Source organism: Eptatretus burgeri, chromosome 9, assembly GCF_056783735.1.
Source record: "Eptatretus burgeri isolate ZD-2024b chromosome 9, Ebu_testis_v1, whole genome shotgun sequence".
Classification (NCBI taxonomy): domain Eukaryota; kingdom Metazoa; phylum Chordata; class Myxini; order Myxiniformes; family Myxinidae; genus Eptatretus; species Eptatretus burgeri.
The window spans coordinates 90,597,905-90,619,857 of NC_140969.1; the positions used below are offsets into that span (position 1 = coordinate 90,597,905).

Below are 21,953 nucleotides of genomic sequence, written 5' to 3' on the forward strand. Positions count from 1 at the left end.
GCATAACATTTTAGTCATAATTATGACGTCGTAGGTTACGTGGTGCAGGCGCCATCTTGAAAAAAAACCGAAAAACTTTGCACCTCTATAATATCCGAATATTATACATGGCTCATTGTCAAGCACTCCCCATTGGGGAATAAGATTTGTTAATGATGAGGTCATCAGTGCCTTCGTTATGACGTCATAATTCGACAAGTGCAATGCTTGATCCAGTCAGTATGAAAAAAATTTTATCTGCAATAATTGCTGAAACTGCGAACCAATCAATGCAAATCCTTAACTAATTGATCAACTGCCAATGGGAAATATAGTTTGATAAAAGTGACATCATCGGTCACTGGTCTGGCACCATATTGGATCAAAAAAAGAAAAGAACAAGCAGTCATAGACTGGTACTTACAAAATCGTCAACTTGACCTCTGACCTTGTCTAATAAAAGCTGTCTCAAGAGAAGGTAGCGAAGCAAACCAGAAGTTTCTATGATGATTCTGCACCAAACCATCAAAAATCGAATGTTTGACCTCACTGTGACCTTGACCTTTGACCGATTTTGACCAAAATCTAATCAGCGCGAGCCATCACCCTCCTGAATCACATAGTGTAATTTGACATTGGTAGCTTCTTCTGTTCGAGTTACCGCGGATTAACGTAACGTAAAGGTCACACTCGACGCCCCCCCCCCCAACTCGAAAGGACGCCGGGGCGAGCGCGAAAACGTCAGCGCGCACACGCAAAACCTTTACGTGACTAAAGGACGTGTCTGCTCAAGCGCGCTGCACCACGTGACGAGCCATGACGCGGCGGGTGAAATATTTTTATACAATCTTATAACATCTCCAAAACATCCGATTTTTACTAGAATTTTGACGACCAAGTGTTAAGCGTCCTAAGGCCTAAGTCACATTTGCTCTACGGCGAGGATACGGCAGCCATACGCCCTCTGAATTGACAGAAACGTGCGGTTTCTGCGGTGGCCTTAGGGTGGCCCTACGACGTTTGGCTATCTTTTACAGGCCGTAGGGGTCACCGTGGAATTATAATGCGGAGTTATAACTATTTTCATTTCTACGTTCGCCATAGCAATTCGACAAGCCGAAAAAAAAACTGGTTAAAAAAAAATAATAATAAAAATGAACCCACTCGTTACCGTCTGTCTGGCCGCACGTTCGCCTTAGGGCCCCCCTGCGGTCGCCTTACGGGCACCTTGAGGCTACCTTGCGTCTGCCTTGAAAATTATATGGCCGCCGCATGGCCCCCTTAAGGTCACCGTGCGACATCAAATCAAAGACCTTACGGCAACCCCACGTTTTCGGTCTCCACAATTTCTAAATATTGCTACGTTTGAGGGGGGGTATGCATTCAAAGGGTAATTAGGATGCTTAATTAGGTATGCCATGCTGTTCGAGTGTACCAGGATCCCGATGTAATAAGTATCAATTCAGTGGTGATAAGTTGTCTAGTAAATGTCCATTTCTTCAAGGGGGAAATGATAATTGTCACGTAATTAGATAGGGATACGGGTTAGGGTAAGTGTGTCTACGTAAACCCCTTTTAGTATTCTCTGGAGGCTTGCCGTGACGTCACAGGACAGTGTTGCGGATGGCTCCGCCCCGTGATCACGATTGGCGGAAGGCGACGGCGCAGGGCCAATAAAACGGCTCGATTGGAAGTGACGAGGACGGGAGGATAAAAAGGCTCTGTTCGTGGAAAAGGTGATGAGGAAGAAGATCGGGACAGAAAAACGGTCTGGTGGAGGCTGTTGTGCGGGGAGCGTGCTGTGTTGTTGCGCTGATTCGATCCTGTTTTTCATCGTGTCTCGAGGCCTTCCTGTGCCTCGTGCCTCACCTTGGTTGGCTCTGGGGTTCTGCTGGCTCGGAGTACAGAGTCGAACGGCGGGCGGACCTGCCTCCCTCTCCTGCTCACAACTTGGCGCCAGAACTGGTTTCCTGGCGGCTGTGAGCGGACTTGGGCCAGGACCAGGAGGTCGACAGCACCACGGTGTTTCCTGCCCCTGACGAGCGCAACGCCAGCTCGTCCGACGCCAATCCAGGGACTGTTGCGTCCACACCACGGGCCAGCCTGACCACCAGGACCAGCTACGTTTTGTGTGTGTGTGTGTGTGTGTGTGTGTGTGTGTGTGTGTGTGTGTGTGTGTGTGTGTGTGTGTGTGTGTGTGTGTGTGTGTGTGTACCTGGCACCTTAGAGGGTTTGAGATTTGTATACTCATTGGAATTGTTTGTGTTTTCCCCACGCCCGAACCCACACCACCATCCCGTCGAATCGCCCCGGATCCCTCTTCTTGCAGAGTCTTGTTATTTCTGGTTAGAGAAATAAACATCATCAACTCAGTGAAAAGCGACTCGTGCCACCTTCCTCGTCCCGTTTGTGGTAGAGCGATTAGAACCGCCATCTTTGGGTTATAAATAAATAAACCGCCTCCATCGTTTCGGCTCATTCTACGTTGGCGAGACTGTTCAAGTCCCGTGGACGTCACAATATGTTGTGCGGCTCCCCGAAAAATAAAAACATATGTGACTGCTACATTGTGTGACCGTGGAAATACTGCGGCCGCCGTATAATTGCTAGTGGCCATAGATTTTGGAGACACCACGGCCGCCGTGGCAAATGTCACTTAGGCCTTAGCGATCACAAAAACCGAAGACAAAATTAAAATCGAAGTTCAAACGAATTCGTAACGTCGAATGAAGCAAAAATACTCCATTTCTCCACAGGAATTTACGGAATTATTTAATATTATTTTATCAAAGTCATAAAACCGTAATTTTCGGCCATCCACAAACAATCTTTACACCATTCGACGGCTTAGCGAGTCGGGCATGCGACGATAAGCTTTATTAGGATGAAAAATGACTTTTAAACACCATCTTTATCGAAAACACCGTCAGCGCGCACACGCAAAACCTTTACGTGACTCAACGACGCGTCTGCTCGAGCGCACTGCACCACGTGACGAGCCGTGACGCGGCGGGTGAAATATTTGTATATAATCTTAAAACGTCTCCAAAACATCCGATTTTTACTAGAATTTTGACAACCAAGTGTTAAGCGTCCTATACGATCGCAAAAACCGAAGACAAAATTAAAATCGAAGTTAAAACGAATTCGTAACGTTGAGCGAAGCAAAAATACTCCATTTCTCCACAGGGATTTACGGAATTAGGTTTGACCTCACTGTGACCTTGACCTTTGACCGATATTGACCAAAATCTAATCAGCGCTAGCCAGCACCCTCCTGAATCATGTGGTATAATTTGACATTGGTAGCTTCTTCCGTTCTCGAGTTATCGTGCCTACAAACAAACACACAAACACAAAAACTCACAAACAGAGGACGGAAGTCATCAATATACTTATGAAATCTTTAGATTTCGTAAGCAAAAAACCCCCCCAAAAAACAGGAGTTGGCTTGCACAAAGTCCTTCTCAAGACTGTGCAGGGTAAGTATTCTTGGAATACCATGTAGCTATCCTCAGCACCTTACAGTTTCAAGTGTTATATTGCATCTGCCAAACTTATGAGCAACTTTGAAAAGTGTCTAGATTTGCTGAGAGATAACCAACCAGCCTCACCAGACCTCTTTTTTTACAAACTACCTTAATGCATTGGATTCTGGGGAGGATGTCAGAGAGATCAAGCTGCAGGGAATCATTTGGGAGTGTCAAGATCCAGGCTTTCAATGACATCTGAGATGCTGCTATCTTGTCTGTACCTGTTTGTGGTTAGGATGTTGAGGTCATGGAGAGATTCACTTACCTCAGCAGTGATATTCATGTCTCCGATGGCAGTGACCCAGAGATTAATAAACATCTGGGTCAGGCCAGGGGAGTCATGGATTCACTGGACTATGGGGTGTGGCACTGTCGGTACCTGTGCAGGAGTCTTCAGGTCCTTGGTGCTTCCAGTCATGCTCTATGGATGTGATACTTGGACTCTGACCAGGGCCTTGAGATGGAGACAACTTCTTCGGCACAAGGTTTCTTCAGAGAATTATTTGTTATCACTGGTCGGACTTTGTGTCGGTTGCTGAGAGAGACTCACATGAGATTTGTTACTTGGATAGTCTGTGAGAATCAGCTGCAGATGTATGAACATGTGGCTCACTTTCCTGATGCTGGTCCTGTTCACCAGATTGTCTCAGCGAGGGATTCTCGTGAGTGGAGGAGGCCAACCACGTGCCTCTTGGTTGTAGCAGGTTGATCAGCATCTGAAGGAGATGGGGTTGGGCCAGGCATATGCATGGAGGATGACCAGATGGAGGCCCCTGGAGTACCGGTGGAAATTGGACACCGCGATGCGCTGCTCTGGGACATGCTCCCATACCTGACCTGACCTTAATGTACCTCCCAGCTTTATGCTGGTTGCAAATTTGGAAAGGAGACTTTTAACCTCACTGTCCAAATTATTGATGTAAATTAGAAGTAATCATGATCCTCGTTTGATCCCTAAGGTACATAGTACTGATCCCACATAGTATCACCCAACCAGCATGCTCCCGCTCACAATCACTCTTTTCTTCCCATCACCATGTTTGTTTGATATCCAGTTAAATACTCCATAGGCCATTCTGAATGTCCTAACCTTAGCCAAAATCCTTCTAATGTGGTCCCAAAAGGAATACCTTATGAAAGTCCAGGTACACAAAATCAACTGCACTTTCCTCAACCGTCCATCCAATCAGCAATCTTTTCATAGAACCCCAATAAATTTGTTAACCATGACCTCACTTTTGTAAATACATATGGACTACTTTTGATAACTTGAATGGTTTTCAATCAGATCCATAACTAGATATCTGTGATCACAAAATGATCACCAAGGGTAAGCCTCCCACTGCTTTTCTTCGGCGATCACCCATGACTTACCCTTTTGCTCACTATCCAATGATCATTTGATCAATGGCCTTTGATATTTTTGAACCGCCATATGACCTTGACCTTAAACATTTAGGGACAGAGTGCAAATTAAGAAAATGTGTCCCCATCTCCAATCTATCTGAACAACTCATCATGAAAATTGGAGAAAAATTATTTATGTTATGATCAAAAATGTGTTTTTAGCAGCGTCTCGCGTAGCGAACGCTGCTCATAGAGAGCTCGGCGTTCTTCTTCTTCTTCTTCTACTTCTTGTGAAGACAAAACCTTAACCTCTAGGACTCTGCTCTTGTATATACACGATCTGGATCTCCTTAAATACTAAGCACATGTACACATCCTCGCATTGACGGTGCCTTTTGAGAGTGTCTATCATGAACTTTTAAATATATTCGGACATTTGCTTTAAAGTTTCGAAAAGTTCACGTTACTATTTAAAGATTATTCCATTTATCGCATTGTAATTTCGTAAATACATTATTTATTTCATAAATACACTATATATCGTAAATACGCAAATACATTATGACGGGTCTCGCTATTGGCTTAATCAAGGCACGTGACGAAATATGGGAAGTTGTTGCTGTTTATTTTATCATTATTTTCTTTTAGCCGACAAAACCTTTAGGACGCTGCTCTTGGACGCATTTGTCCTTGTTTATGAATTAGGTCAAAATCCAAAAAAGTAGGTCAAGGATACTAATCAAATATCAGGCGCACAACGTCACTGCAGGTACACTATTACGATACAAGAACAACTTGGAAGGCCAAGCGAGATTCTGCATTGGCAAAATTGAGCGATGACCAAAAAAAAGCATTTTTTAATTTTTTTTTTCTCAGACCACCATTTAACCTTTACCTTGAACCCAGAGGGGTATGACATAAATTAAGTGTAAATGAGCCTTACTCTTGGCTAGCGAGAGAGAGCAATTTTGTTCTGATCGGACGAACCCAAGTCGGATTGTGGTGAAAATTAAATCGTTTATAATTGGGTCATGAACTTTAAAAATATATCAAGTTCAAAAAAATGTTAAGGTCAAAAAATTAAATCCACCCAGCATACTTTTATTCCAATTGTTGATGCTAAATTTCTTTCCAAAAGTCCCAGCCGGTTCTGAGATACAGCTCGGAAATTGGAAGAAAAAAACCCTTTAAATGGTGGTTTAGTACACCTCAGGATCTAAAACTCTGCGGTACCATTAAAAATTGTGGACACTAATTGGAGAAACAAACCCTACAACAGGTAAAAGCTTCCTCCTATCCAAGAGAGGAAGGCTTAATTGACATCTCAAACATCTTCCACACAATTGAAGTGAAACAAAGAGGTGGAAAGTTATTTGATTACTCTCTGGTGTCTTCCATAAATAACGGTTACATTTGATACTCTTCTCAAGTACTTGCCCTGACTCCAATTAGCTGTTAAATATATCAGCTAATATCAGCTTATTAGTCCCCTACCGGTTTCACCGGAGGGAATTACAGGTTTGCTCTCTGTCCATTCATCCGTCAGTCCCACCTGTGGTTTTTCAGACTTTTCCCCCATATCGTTTAACACATTCAACTGAAACCTGGTACATGGCTTTATTATGATAAGTTACAGAACAACTTTGAGTTTCAGGACATTTCGTCAATTTTTCAGTTATGCCCTTTTTGGACTTAGAAAATATCATATCGGAAGGGGACGTGTATTGCAAAGCAATTCTTGCTCTTGTTTGCTCCACCATCTCCTCAATATTCTTGGATGCATATTATTAGGCCCTGTCCAGAGCTTTACATTCTTTCAATTTTCCTATCTGGAACTCTTCTAAAAGCCCTTCCTCACCTCACCACCTCCTTGAGGGATAGATTCTGAGGCACCCTACCATTGTTTGGAGCTGCTCTACCCTCACCTCTATGCCTGCACCCACTCCACTCCCTCCACAAACATAACGAACTTTTATCTCCAATTTTTTGCACTCAGTTACCTCCTGCAAACGAGTTATATGTTCATTTAACCTTCCTATAACACTCCTCAGATATGCCAATTCTCACACATCTGCTCCACTCTACCATTACCACTGCGTGTGCTTGATCAACCCTTCTCATTCATGGTTCTCGTTGTCTTTCACTCTTAACCAGGACCATCCGTTTCCACTATACTCGATGCTGCCTAGATAAAATATTTATCATACCATTTTACTTGTATTGCCCACTGACTAATCCAATCACGGGATAAACTAGAACAGCATTCAGTAGAGTGCATACTTCTGCCAGGCTGAACAGCATCTGAATCCGGACCTAAACCAAAATCGAATCAGCTTGTTCTTGACGCCTAATCAACTCATCCACCTAGTTTTGTCAAAACTCGTCCACAACTTTTTGAAACATCATGCCACATATCGTCTTTCGTCCCATCTCTCAATGGTGAAGAATCACTTTAAAGAAATTAAATTTCTCCTATCCGGATCGGGATCTTCCCAAAAATCAAATCAATTCTTCCTTGTCACAACACCCGACCTATTCACCTATTTTCATCCAAATCCATTCATAACTTTTTGAGATACGCGATATATCATTTTTAGCCATAATCGAATCAATCAATGGTGAAGAATCACTTTAAAATTAGTGGATCCAGATTTTCACCAAAATCAAATAAATTCTTCCTTATCACACACCCAACCTGTCCACCTAATTCCGTCATAACTCATCCACAACTTTTTTGAGATATCCTGTTCACAGACAAACAGACAGACAGAGAGACAGAGGTGAAAACATAAACTCCACCCACCTTTAGTGGCAGAGGTAAAGATAGTGCTCAACGTGCCATGGAAACAAGTAAGCCTTGGAATACATGCATCTGAATGAAATCAATACAACAAACGAGTGAGTTCATAGAACACCTCACCACGCAAACAGTCTTGAGAAAAGACATGGGACAAGGCTTTCAAACTCTTACTTTGCATTTACGAGCATAACAGGCACGGTGGTAACCACACAGCGCGATGCACCGCCATATTTGTCAGAATGCAGAATCTCACACAGCAGTTGTGCCCCACAGGGCATGACGGCATTGAATGTTGAGTCTCAGAGCTTTTCTCATAGTTATTCTGCCCGAAGGGTACGAAAATTTTTCCAACTCCTGCCAACGGAAGGTTTTTGAAAGTGACAAAAAGGCGATTTGTGTTCTACAGTGTTCAAGTATTATATAATTCAATTCAAATAAAATTAAGATTTTAAAGGTTGTAGAAAAGCAAAAAATTGGAAGTTTGCCGTCACTGATGCAGCATCTTTTACACCACCTTATTTAACACATCACGTTAGTTCTTCGTGCCTGTTGTTTATGTCCTTTATGACATCCTTAAAAACAGTAAGTTTCCTATTTCAAATGATTTTCAATTTTGTTTGACTGCCAGACAGGCAGACAGACTTTAAAATATATATATATATATATATATATATATATATATATATATATATATATATATATATATATATATATATATATATATATCTCACTCCTCCACTAAAGTACTAATCAGTCATTTAGTTAATGAGTATGTGGTGTTTAAGGAGAACGGTGTATCTCTCAATGGTGAAGAATCACAAATATCAGAGTCAAAGTACTACTAAACTGCAGGTTCGTTTTCCGATTCATGTTCCGATTCTTGTTCAAAATATAACATTCAATTGAAATAAAGTTGTTCCTCAATCATAAACTGATGTTTGGAGATTTGACAGACAAAGTGAACCAATTGCTTTAACCCCACTTTTTGCTTTGCATGCGTGGGTTAACTACCTATTTATCTGCTGCAAACATTTCTGCAACCTCAACCAATAGAGAATAAGTTATAACTTACACCACACGTGGCACAAAAATGAAAATGGTAGGCCGAGATACAATTAAACAGCGACAAAGATAACCGCTTATTGCATTCTGCCATCATGAGTTCTGAATCTAACAACCAAACTCTCCAAAATCACATGAAAAACTCACAAACCGAATTGAGTTGGATTGAAATCTGTCAGTAAGCAAGTTATCACCCACAAGCAGAAAAAAACAACAATACCCAGCACAGACGCAGGAGCTCGACGGCAAACGTGGGAGCAGTATTCCATCAGGGGAAAACTTGGGGATTTGTAAATAGCAGAAGCTGAAAAGATGGGAAAATAGTTCTTAGCTCACCGTATAACTTGCGCTTTCTCGAGTATTTCTGGCAATAGTTGCAACATGGGGCTTCTTGGAAAAGTCTGAGGTATTCCCAACTGCTAAAATACTGACACTGACAAAATAAATCTGTACAAGACATATTTACCTCCACCACCGAAGGTGAAGGAGGTTATGTTTTCACCCCCATTGTCTGTTGGGTCGCTGAAATAGGTGACCCTTATTGTCAGTAATTCTGTCTGTTTGTTTGGATGTTTGTTCGTTTGCCATCAGCATAATTGGTAGTAAACGTGGGCGGATTTTTACCAAACTCGGGTGGTAGGTGCATCTTATGACCTAGTGCTTTGGAAATTGTAATGGTTGCTAGGGACGCTTTGGCTCCCTAGCAACAACCGAAAAACCTTCAAAATCGGTACCGTTCACGTGAAATCAATTCCGAAAGCCATTATCCCATGTCGGGTTATGAAATTTGGCACAAATGATCTACAGGTGATGCTCTATCAAATATATTCCGTTTTTTGTGATATATGGAATACTTTACCCACAGCGCCCCCTACAATTAGGGTATGCGCGAAAATTGGCGAAAATTGAAGGCCCCCTAGCAACCAGGTGAGTGCATCGATACGAATGAAACTTTGCAGGTTCATGGTACTCAATGAGTACAGCAACTTTGCCTCAGGACATATTGACCAATTTCGCTTAGGTCAGGGGTCAAAGGTCAATTAGTGCAAAAATCGATAATATGCGAGAGCTGGAGGTGCCTTCGCGCCAAATGCTACTCCTCCTAGGGTTATGGTCGGATGGTCATGAAAATTCACACTAATCGTCTGGAATACATTGTGCACAAACGATCGAGCCTGATTTTCGATTGAGATATTTGTTCACCCACAGCACCCCCTCAAACTTTGGGGATTTCTGATATCAAACCGCATTTTCGGTACTTTTCATTCAAATTGATACCGAGTCGTTATCAGTAGATGGAACTGGATGAGATTTGATATGCCTAATCTTAAGGTGATTCCCTATCCACTATATGACATCCATTTTGCTCTATATCTTATAGTTTCCATGCTCGGCGATCCATTGCCACCTACCAGCTTGTTTGTCTGTTTGTTTGTTTGTGTGCAGGATACCTCAATAAGTTGTGGACGGATCCGTATGATATTTTGTGGACAGGTTTGGTGTGTGACAAGGAAGAACTGATTAGATTTTGATGAAGATCTGGATCCGGATCCTACTACTAGAATTTTTCAGAAATTCTTCACCATTGAGAGATAGGGTCAAAAACGGTATCGAGCACAATACCTCAAAAAAATGTTGACGGATTTGGATGAAACTTGGTGGACACGTTGGGTGTGTTGGAAGGACGACATTATTCGATTTTGGTGAAGATCAAAATCCGGATTCGGATACAGGAGTTATCGAATTTTTTATATTATTCTTCACCATTGAGAAATATGGACAAAAATGATATATAGCACGATATCTCAAAAATGTAATGGGCCCGATATATTCTTGCGGATCAGGCATTGCGTCGCGGAGGTATGCGCTCGACCGAGTGCCCTTCTAGTCTTGACATGAAAATAGAGCAAAACATCAGTGTTGACTATATTTGAGAACAAAAGGAATCGAGTCTTAATGTGCTGAAACGACACAATCAGGTTGATTGAGTCCCCAATAAACAAGAGAGACATTAATTACAACTGATCAAGGCAATTGTTTCATTTTCAAATTCTTTTCATCGAAACCTTAAGGTAAATTGAACCTGTTTTTATTTTTAATTATATACTAATTTATAAAGAGTAATAGATGCTCTGAGACTCAGATGTTAACCAGGGCCATCTAATCAGACGTGTACCGTGTGTATGACACCCAGCGGTGTACGTGCTAAGTTCTCTACCTTAATATAATCACAATATCTCTCCTCAGATCTCTCTCTCTCTCTCTCGAGGAATTTGCTGAATTTACTCTTCATGTTACATGATGTGACATTTATACAGGCCGTGCCAAAAAGGAGTTTTACATTTCCGAAGCCTCAAGGCTGAAACATGCCTCAAGGACCGACGCTTCAAATGCTGAGGTTGCACACCCTTCCCGTTTCGGAGTTGTTGTCGATTTTAGAGAAAGATCTCCTTCTCCCTCCTCTTGCCAATGTAGACTCAAAAGACATGCCGAGGAGGCATATTCTATATTGGCACCTCTAAGCTCATCACAACAAACAAGGCCTTTCCACACAGTGAAACCTAGTGTGTCTTGCTCTTCTCTGTGAGGTGGGGCTTCATTGTTTCTCCCTATATTGACATATCCCAACAGGAGGCTTTGGCACAGAGCCTCCTCATTTCCCATCACAGCCAGGTTGGCAGTCTCTCCGTTCATTACAGGTTTTAATTTGGCCGCACATCTGTAGCTCACTTTGGCATCCACCTATCTTCAGCTCTTTAGGGCCATACATATTCAATGACCAAGCTGCTGCTTATCTACTTTCATACAAGTGCTGCATTCACCGACTCTCAGATTGCCAGAATGGTTCTGAGGTAGCACAAGTACCTTTGGGCTGTCTGGTCGAAGTTCAATTCCTGATCCAACTATAAATCACTACAATGGTTACATGCAGGTAGAGCGTTGCATCAATGATTGAACTTTGTTCTACGATTAATGTCTTGTCCATCTTTTGGAAGGGACGTCAAGCTGTGCAGCCATCTGTCACCATGCCTGATGGATGTTAAGCATGCCACGGTGTCTTCAGTAAAACGGGAGGTGATCGTCATCAGCACCCAGCAGCAAAATCTCGACCCTCACCTACAGAGCGAGCTTCATGAGTACCACAGCCGTATACTTCCAGAAATGATGCAACCAGAATCCAGATGCTAAACAAATTAACGAATGAGCCTACACTCCTTTGTCCCAATTTTCTCTTCTTCATAGTTATTAACTATATCTACACGGTTCTGCCATTCATATATACTCAAACAAACAGTGTCTTCTTGTTCATGATTACTTGCCATCTTTCACAATGTCTGACATTACCTACTATACCTGTTCATCCTGTGTCCACCTGCCCCACAGTATCAAGAGTATGCTTTCTCTCTGATTCCAATGTACCATACTCTGTTTCAGATTGTCAGTGTTGCCAAAGCGGTTTCTTGGCAAGAGTGGTACTGGTTAGTTTGCCATTGCCCTCCCAGCAGTAGTTAGTGCCCAAATTTGGAATTTGTTCAGGGTGCTGTCGATAGCTCGCCGACTCTTCGTAAAGGACAACATGGGATCTTGAACATCCACCAACTAATGTTTACAGAATGGACTCTAATTTAAAGTCCATCTGAGGGACGGCACACACATTGATGAATCACCCTGCCTGTGAAACACAGAAATGACAGTTTATAGCTTGGTGGGAATTAAAACCCAGGCTAAACAGTTTAGAGGCAACATTCTTTCTCGACACACACTATGGGACTTTCGAAATGACGTAATCCACTCCAGAATGCTATGTGTACATGAGCAGAAGCACAAATAAATAGTGATCTACGGGGCACCATAAAGTCTATAATGTGTGTGAAGTAAGGACTGACACCTAAAATGGCTCTTAAAGCTTCTGAAAGAAGCCAAAAATACTTGTAAAAGTACCGTAGCTGAGAGAAAGGGCTGCACTGCCAAAAAAATGGAAGAACACAGCATATCCAACTTCACGATTTCAAAATTGTGTTTTGTTTGTTCAATGACCACCTCTTGCAGAGTTATTGGACATTGAGTCCACCTATCTAGGGAACTTTGCTTATCTGAGAGCTCTGACTTGTATGGAGAGATAGATTTGATACTGTCGATGCAATTTCATGTGAAGGCTGAAATTCGACAAAAATGGATACACTGTGTTCTTCCATTTTTGGGCAGTGTACATCTGCACAACAAAAGACTTGGAAAACTTTCATAGCTCGCTGAACGGGCACTTGCTCGTACTGCAAGCTTCCGACCATACGGGTCGGTGCAAGGCCTGAGTGGACGGGCACGCTACATAAACCCCAACAGATTGCTACCAGTGAATGGACGGTGTATCTGGATAAGGTTCTTCTGAACATCGATGCGAAGGCTATATCTGGGGCTTGCGTCATGTTTAATAATATTACTGTTCATCATGTTGAGATGGGGGTGGGGAGTAGCTATCGGAACTGTGAGGGCTGTTATAAATATTGTTACGGTTGTGGAAATTCGCATTACACCATAAAGGGTCCTCAGGTGAGATATATCAGTAAGTTCATGTGTAGTTAGCCCAAACCCGTTGTATAGAGGGAATATGTGTGATTCATCTGGGCTGCGACGCTTTGAGTTAGCCATTTTTCTTTCTCTATTGTTATTTTCGACCATTAAGCCGCCAACAACTCAAACACCACCCCAACAACCAAATCGCCACCATCAACAATGTCCCCCGAACAACTCCACCAAACCGCCACTACCTTCACCTCCACAACCCAACCCCGCAAGCATCGCCTCACCCGCCATTCTCTAACAACGCCCAACAACGGCCCAACCACGGCAAACCTCCCACCACCTTTGCCTTTCTCCTTCACAACCAGCAACCGCACCACCTGTGAACACTGAACGTCGGGCTGTCTAGGGCCCGTTCGGCAATTGGTGCCGAACGCATCGAGCCGCGAGCGTGAATGGCAGCCTTTCCGAGGGAGAAATTCGGATCAGGAAGGCTTCACGCCCCTTTTTCTCCGTCCAATAGGCGAGCATCGGGTGGTATGGCCCCGCCTCCAAGCGCGTGTATGTGAATTCCTCTCAGGAAGGAATTCGGATCAAAGAGGCTCACGTCCCCTTTTAGCCCGACCAATGGCTGACCAAGGGGTGGCATGGCCCCGCCTCCAAATGCATTTTGATCCGGGAATTTGCATACACGCCTCTTCTTCGGTCCATAAAGGCGCGCACATGGGGTGGTTCGCCCCTGTTCTCTTCCTATTCCTCTTCGTCCTGGAGCTGGTCTCGCCGTTCGTCTCTTCTCTTCGCCCTGGAGCTGGTCTCGTCGTTCGTCTTGGCTCATCTCGCCTGGTGGTCTGGTCTGGTCTTCTGTCGGTGTGGTCCTGAGACCCCGCTGACGGGACGGAGCGTCTGCCATTCCCCTCTCCCGACCCCGAGCATCAACGGTCCCCCCCCCCTTTATCCGCGCTGAGATAGTGCCGGAAACCCCGTTTGTGGAGTCGAGCGGCCAACACGTGCCGGCGCGAAGCACGAGCTCACAGACCACGCCGGAGGAGCTGGGAGCTGAGGTCGCGGGAGGAGGACTCAACGCACGCAGGGAAGTTACTACTTTTCTTTTCTTCGCTTTTTGTGTAAATGTGTGTGTGTGGCGCCGTCCGACAAGTAGAACTGTGTAAGTGTGCCCGAGTAAGTCATATTCGGTTGTAGTTCTTGCTTTCGTTCTTGCTTTTGTCCTTCCTTTTGACTGTTGCTGACTGTGAATACGTGCTTGTGAAATAAATGTGCATTGTGTGAACTGTTTTCCCATTTCGCTTCGTCTTTTCCTTTAATTGAATCTCCATCTTGCATCACGTAAGGGATTCGTAGTGGGTTTCAACATCCCGGTAATTAATCGGAACCGTCAAGGCCGACGATAACTCCGCTTGGTTAACCCTGTAATACGGAATGAACCGCTTAAACGGTTCATGTCCGGAGTCGGCCTGTGGCATGGTCCCATCCCTCGGAAGATTACCCGCGCGGGTACTTAGGTATATCGACATTCGGCGATTCACCCTATTTCGCGCAGGTAGACTGCGGACTGGGTGGTGGTGGTGGGGTTAAACCACCACCCGTGACTGGTTTCTGGCGGTAGTCCCAGGAGGGACATGACTGAATTGTCCGTCCGGTGGGCGACGTGTCGCGATTCGAGTTACGTGGCCGATCACACGCCGGCGGGCGCGAATTCGCAACGATATATTGTTTGTTTGGTTCTGGGTCCACTAAAGAGATTGTACTGGATTTTTGCATCTATTGCTAAAAGGAGAAGGTTCCATTCGGTGTGTGTGTGTGTGTGTGTGTGTGTGTGTGTGTGTGTGTGTGTGTGGGTGTGTGTGTGTGTGTGTGTGTGTGTGTGTGTGTGTGTGTGTGTGTGTGTTATATCCTCAACCAAGGCGAGCTTATACGAAGAGATAATGGTATGAAACCGACACCTCTCATCCATAGATATTTCTTGTATTTTTGTGTGTCTGATTTGCATTGAGGAACAGAAAAATTATCGTTAACCATCTTGAAATTGCCACTATTTCAACTAAATGCTGAAAATTATGTTTAAAAGACTATTGGAATTACAGATGTCGTGCCAACAACGGCAGGTTAAAAGTGCCAATTGAGCCGAACCGAGTCAGTGAAAAACGCACACGTGAAATGCCTTGTTTAGCATTCATACGTCATTTTGAAAGTCCCATCTATCTATATATTGCAAAAACTCTCATCATGTATGTATGGATGTATGTTCCCGAAATACAACCAAAATGGTACACGATAGCGCAAAAATTTTAGGGCCACCTTACTCACCATTCATCTGCGGTGTGCAGTATCAAGTTTCGTTTAAATCGGGCAACGAAAAAATTATTAGAAAATCAATTCCCGATTCCGTCAAGTACTCTTCATGAGAATTTGATCAATGCAAACAACCTCCGCGGTATAGTTCGCTGGAGCTATCTTTTTTTTATTTTTGAAATGATTTTTTTTTTCATCAACCGCTGTCACAACGGGAACCCGACGGGTTCACGGGTCGTCTAGTATATTACTAAAACTCTCATCTTGTATATATGTATATATGTTTGTATATTCCCGAAATACAGTCAAAACAGTGCATGATAGCACAAAAAAATTATGGCCTCCTTACTCACCATTCTCTTGTGGTGTGCAGTATCAAGTTTCATTAAAATCGGGCAACGAAAAAATTATTAAAAAATCAATTCCCGATTCAGTCAGGTACTCTTCGGGAGGATTTGATCAATGCAAACAACCTCAGCGGTATAGTTTGCTGCATGCATATATATATATATATATATATATATATATATATATATATATATATATATATATATATATATATATATATATATATATATATATACACACATATATATATATATATATATATATATATACAGACATATATATATATATATATATACATATACATTCATATACATACATATATATATATATATATACATATACATACATATATATATATATATATATACATATACATACACATATATATATATATACACATATATATATATATATATTGTTGCGGTCTTCGCGCCCGCCGGCGTGCGAACGGCCACGTAACTCGAATCGCGGCACGTCGCCCACCGGACGGACAATCCAGTCGTGACCCTCTCGGACTAACGCCGGGAACCAGTCACGGGTGGACCTTTCGGTCTCACCGCGATCGAGCCAATCAGCCCCCGCGTGGGATAGGGTTGCTCGCCAAATTCGAACTACCTAAGTACCCACGCGGAGGGTAGACCGGGCGATCGCACCTCGCCGCAGGTCGACTTCGGACACGGGCCACTTAGCGACCCGTTCCGTACTATCAGAATAACCGAGCGGTGTTATCGTCGACCTCGACGGTTCGATTAATTATCGGGCGTACTCAGCCCACTACCAACCCTTTACGTGAAGCAAGATGGGGTTCAATGGGGAAAAGACGAAGCGAAGCGGGAAACAGTTCAACAATAAAGCACATTTATTCGCGACGAACGGAAAGCATACAAATACAATTCCACCAAATGCACACAAAAAGAAAACACAATTCCATTTACACAAAAAGCAAACATAAAAGTGAAAACACAGTGCAGAGCTAATTCCGACTACCGAGCACACGGCAACACTTATACAATTCTACTTCACAGACGGCGCCGACAACACATACCCAAAACCAAGGAAAAGAAATACCCTCAAGAATGAGGTAGGCCTGGAGCCGAGACCTGGTCGGGCCTACCCGTCTGGTGATGAGACGCGGAGCGGCGATGGCCCCGCAACCCGCGGGCCTCGTGGACAGTGCCTGGCAAGGGGGTGGGAACGGGGCCCCCTAGGTCCCACTATCTCAGCACGGGGGCAAACAGGAGGGGGTTGCTGATGCTCGGGGTATAGAGGATCTTTATTATGTGCGCGACGAGCGTCTCCACCTCGGCCAGGTCGCGCTGCCGGCCTCCCAGGGGTGCAGCTCCCTGCACGACGCGAGCACCCCCTCGTCCGCCCTCGCCGCCTCTCCACAGCTCGTCCCCTCCGTTCCGACTTCAACGCACACGACGAGCAGCTCCACCGCCCGCGAAGTCTTGACTCTCTGTTCCGACTCCTTCGCCTCGTTCCGACCTTTACTACTCTCTCGTTCCTGTTTTGCTGACTCCCTCGTTCCGACTTTTACGACTCCTTTGACTGACGAACACCGTCCTTTTATCCCCCCGTAACTTCGCCTTTGACCCCCTCCCTTTGACCTTTCACCTCGCTTCCCATTGGCCCGAGAAAAAGTGGGCGTGAAGGCTTTTTGATCCACAAATTTGCATATATCGATCGCCCTGGGGGCGGGGCCAATTCGCCCCTCGCTCACCGATTGGACGGCAAAAAGTGGGCGTGTGTCGTTTTCGATCCGTTTTTGAAGCAGAAAATCCGTGATTTTGTACACGCTGTTCGACGCGCGTTCTGCACGAGTCCAACACCGGTACCCACAGCGGGGCAAGAACGGTGGCGATGCTACGGTTGTGAGGTGTGCGTGAAGGTCGTGGCGGTTGTGGTGAAGCGGTGGTTGTGGTCGGTGGTTGATGTTGTGGTTGTGATCATGGCGGTTGGTCCAAAATAAAGATAGTAAAGAAAAACGGCTATCCTGAAGAGTCGCAGCACGTATAAATGACATGTATTCCCACTAGACAACGGGTTTGGGCCTAACTACACATGCACTTACCGAGATACCTCACCTAAGGGACCTGAATGGTGGTTTGCGAATCTGGTAACCACAACACTACCCCCTTCCCTTTTTACAGACTCGTCCCGAGTCGTCAAATTTTCGTGTGCCATCATGTGTAGTTTTCCCCTAGTACATTTTACCTACGGATCCCTGAGTGCGACATTCATGGTATTCGTGTCCCCAAAATAAATAACCTGAGGGCTGCGTAACTACCTAAACAAACTCACTCACACGGACGACTTAAATAAAATTGCCGGCGCTAGACAAACATGCCGGGGGCGCACTCATATGTACAGTACATCTTACCTTAACTTACAAATCTTACACTAAACCATGGCCCAGGATCATTGAACTCTGCAAAAGAAAGCAGTTAGCAGGGAGCCAGGCTGCCCACATGCAGTCTCTGGCTCAAAACAATGCAGGTGACAGGGAACGTGGCTGGCTGCTCACACGCAGTCCAAGGCCTTCCCTTTTGAACTGAACTCAGTGAACCACAACTGTGCTTGGGCTGCACAACGCAGTCTCCGTGCCAGCTCAAGTGGCACACGCAATGAGCACAACGAATGGATGCATGAACGGTTTGAACTGAATGCAGTGAACCACAACGGTGCATGGGCTGCACAAACGCAGTCTCCGTGCCAGCTCAAGTGGCACACGCAATGAGCACAACGAATGGATGGATGAACACAAACACGGTGCACGGGCCGCCACTGCAGGCCCGTGTTGTAGCTGCCAACAGGGCAGTTCTCGCAGCTTGCAAACTGTTGCCTTGATCCTGGCGCACATGGAAATGAACAGGGGGGGCAAAGCAAAAATTGAACGGGGCTGGTGAACATGGGCAGTGGGCATGGCATGGCAAAGGTGAGCAGGCAAACACAGCCCGCAGAAGAAGGCCGCTGCAGGCAAACATAGCGGGCAGATGAACTGGCCGGCACAGGCCTTGAAGCAAACACGGCCAGCCGATGGCACAGGCCTTGCAGCAAAACAACAGCTGCCGATGAAGTTGGCCGGCCTCCGCCTTGAAGCAAAACACGGCCAGCCGATGAAGTTGGCCAGCTCTTGCCGTTCAGTGGAGGTTGGTGGAGGGAGTGCGGTGGTGCTGGCCACTTGGAGGGCGGGCTCGGACCTACCTACCTGTCTCCCTCCCAACCTATCGCCTTTGCCTGTCACTGTACATACCCACTCCCTTAATTTGTCAAACCCCAATTTAGCCCCAACTTATTTTTTTATTGTTTTTATTTTTACTTCCCCACTATAAATCGTCCCCTAACCCCCTTTATCGTCTTTGTTCGGCTAACCTATCCTGTCACCTAGCCTACTCCCAACCCCTACGTTCCCTTCCCGGAGGGGAATAAGGGAGAGCTAACGTCCTGTGTCGAGGCCCAACGAAGCCTCAGAATGGCCTCCCCAGAGTTCGGCGATCTTAACACCAAGTGGGTCCAGCGGCCCACAACGACAGCGAGGGGATGGATGGTGCGGAGGGGTACATCTCCTAATCTACCCTAACCATTTAACTGTTAAACTACCCCGGGGCTTTCAACAAGCGCCTCTCGCTTAAACTATTGGTTCTAACAACCCAGATTCCCGTCGCCTGTGTTGGTGTCCTCACAATTTCGGGCCTCGCCCCCCAATTTTCCCTCCGTGCCCTCACACGGTCTCCTGGCTGGGACACGTGGCTCCCTTTGGCAGGCACGACCCTCTGCCGATTCTCCCGCTATGGCACCCCCGGGCACTACACTGCCTCCGAGCCTACCAGCTCCCTAACACCGGGAGTGCCCCCATGGCACCTCCCCTGAAACGCACACGTGGCAGGCCGGCCTCCCGGGCCCCTTTCCGAGGGTCACCCGTGCCCACTGCACTGCCCACGCGGCTAATGGCGCCCGGGCCCCCGCACCAAGCAGGCGCACCCGTGCCCACTACTCTATCCCGGCCCCCCATGGGCCCTTGGCCTACCGCGGCCGACTAGCCTGGTGCCCGGGGTACCCACTCAGCGATACTCACCTTTCGCAGCCACGCTCCCAAGCCCGTCAACAGGGCTCCTGCACCCCTCCAAATGGGTCTCGAGCCTACTTTCCCACCAACAGCAAAACGACCTCCATTTTTCAATTTGACTAACCCAGCTAACTCACTCTACACTGACCCCGGGGTCCCTTGGGCGGGAGTCACTCCTCCCCCCAATCACTCATCGCACCATGCATTCCCCATTCACTCCACACACACAGACCCGCTGGCCTCACTCACTCACCAAGCACATGCCTCACAACTCACCAACTCTTCAACACACACACCACTGAACTCTGCCATCCTTCTAACTACATCCCCTAACTAACTCGTGCTCCCACGTCGTCCCTTACACTATAGCACGTTCCTTTTAACTCTACGTAGCTAAGCTACGTCCCCTCTACACATTCACAAGTCTGTCACGGTCTCCAAATAAATCATTTTATTTCCCCACCTAAATCTGGCTACAATCCCTCTAACTAATCCATTCCACGGACTCCATGAGGACTTACCCCTGCCCCATGAAGTCGGTCTAGCTAAGCTAACCCTTCCCCCTAACTAGTTTCCATCCTGTGCCCCGGGTAAGGGGGTCTTTCACCCCTTGCCCAGGAATCCTGTACACCCGAAAGTGAGGCTTGCTTTTTTTTTTCCCATGCGCAGCACCTGCGCGGCAACTCAGAGCTCGCGCACTTTGCACCTGCCCGTGACGTCATGCAGCTGCACGTGTTCCTCGTCCCTCCTTGGACGCTACCATCCGGCAGAGATACCCCTCCTGCCGGATTCCAACCACACGTGCAGCCATGACGTCACCGTGCGCAAAAAAAAAAACACAAGCCCCACGTCTCGAGGGGTTTCCCACGCGAACACATGTGCTTTGCCCGTTGGAGCTGAACACACACGATCGCGTGGAGAACCCGTCCGGTCCAAATCCATTTACCTGCCTAACTTTGTCCGTCCGCGGGATCGGCAAATCCACCGCGTGCGTTTCCGGACCGGGACTTCACTCTCGCAAGCGAGCACGTGGTGGTCTCGTGCGTTGCACAGCACGAACCGCGTGCTCACTGCTGGGTGAACCCGGCACGGTCCTCGAAACAACTACAGCCGCTACTCGGCTTTCTCTCCTCTGTCGCCGTCGTCGTCTCCATTCCACCCACGCACACCTGCGTGTTACGACGCACACAGTCCACACCATTAAACTCACACCGGGAGACGCGGCTGCGTGCTCCCGCATGCCAACCGACATCTCCCTCACATACCGCTCTCTCACATACCGCTCTCTCACACACACGGTCTCCCTTGCACACGGCCGTTCACTCACGCGTGCCTCACTACTCTCACACCGTGCCTCATCCACACACGCGGGGGCACTCACCCGCGGTACCTCACTCATACACACGGCGACACTCACACACGCGGTCTCTTCCACACACGGTGCCTCACCCACACACGCGGGGGCACTAACCCGCGGTGCCTCACTCACACTCCGTGCCTCATCCACACACGGCGTGCTGGGAAGCACGCACTCTGGCACCATCGCCACCACACCACTCACACGTGGTGCCTCACTCATACTGGCCGTTTCACTCACACACACGGCCTCACTCACACACGGTGCCCCATCCACACCCGGCGTGCTGGGAAGCACGTACTCCGGCACCATCGCCACCACACCACTCACACGTGGGGTCACTTCCACACACGGTGCCGCACTCACACCTTGCACCACACACACAGGGACAACCACACTGGGGATTTGTGTCCCCACAAGGGTCTCCGGGGCCTCTACACCCCCCAAGCTCTCCGTGCACCCGTCCACAGCACTCGTCCCCTCAACCTCGCAAAGCACGACCGAACTCACCTGGTCGTGACTCGCCTCAAGGGGGCATACTCCCTCCCCTCGTTCCTGGAGGAGGTCATCCAGCTGCTCGCACCGGGTCCCTACACGCTCCGCGAGCTCACCCCCATTGTCCTCCACTAC

At 46.5% G+C, this 21,953-nt stretch overlaps 2 protein-coding genes across 4 annotated transcripts in view; both read right to left on the reverse strand.

Annotated features, from left to right (window-relative positions):
- The window catches only part of MDGA2 (MAM domain containing glycosylphosphatidylinositol anchor 2), a 366,045-nt gene that overhangs the window by 330,340 nt on the left and 13,752 nt on the right, over positions 1-21,953 (reverse strand). The window lies entirely within an intron of this gene.
- Positions 19,894-21,953, reverse strand: part of LOC147020597 (uncharacterized) — a 655,359-nt gene continuing 653,299 nt past the window's right edge. For all 3 annotated transcript variants that reach the window (XM_085896074.1, XM_085896073.1, XM_085896072.1), the window contains one exon: positions 19,894-21,953. This exon is cut by the window's right edge and continues 2,211 nt beyond it. In XM_085896074.1, coding sequence (XP_085752200.1) covers positions 20,976-21,953 — 978 coding nt within the window. In that variant the 3' untranslated portion in view covers positions 19,894-20,975.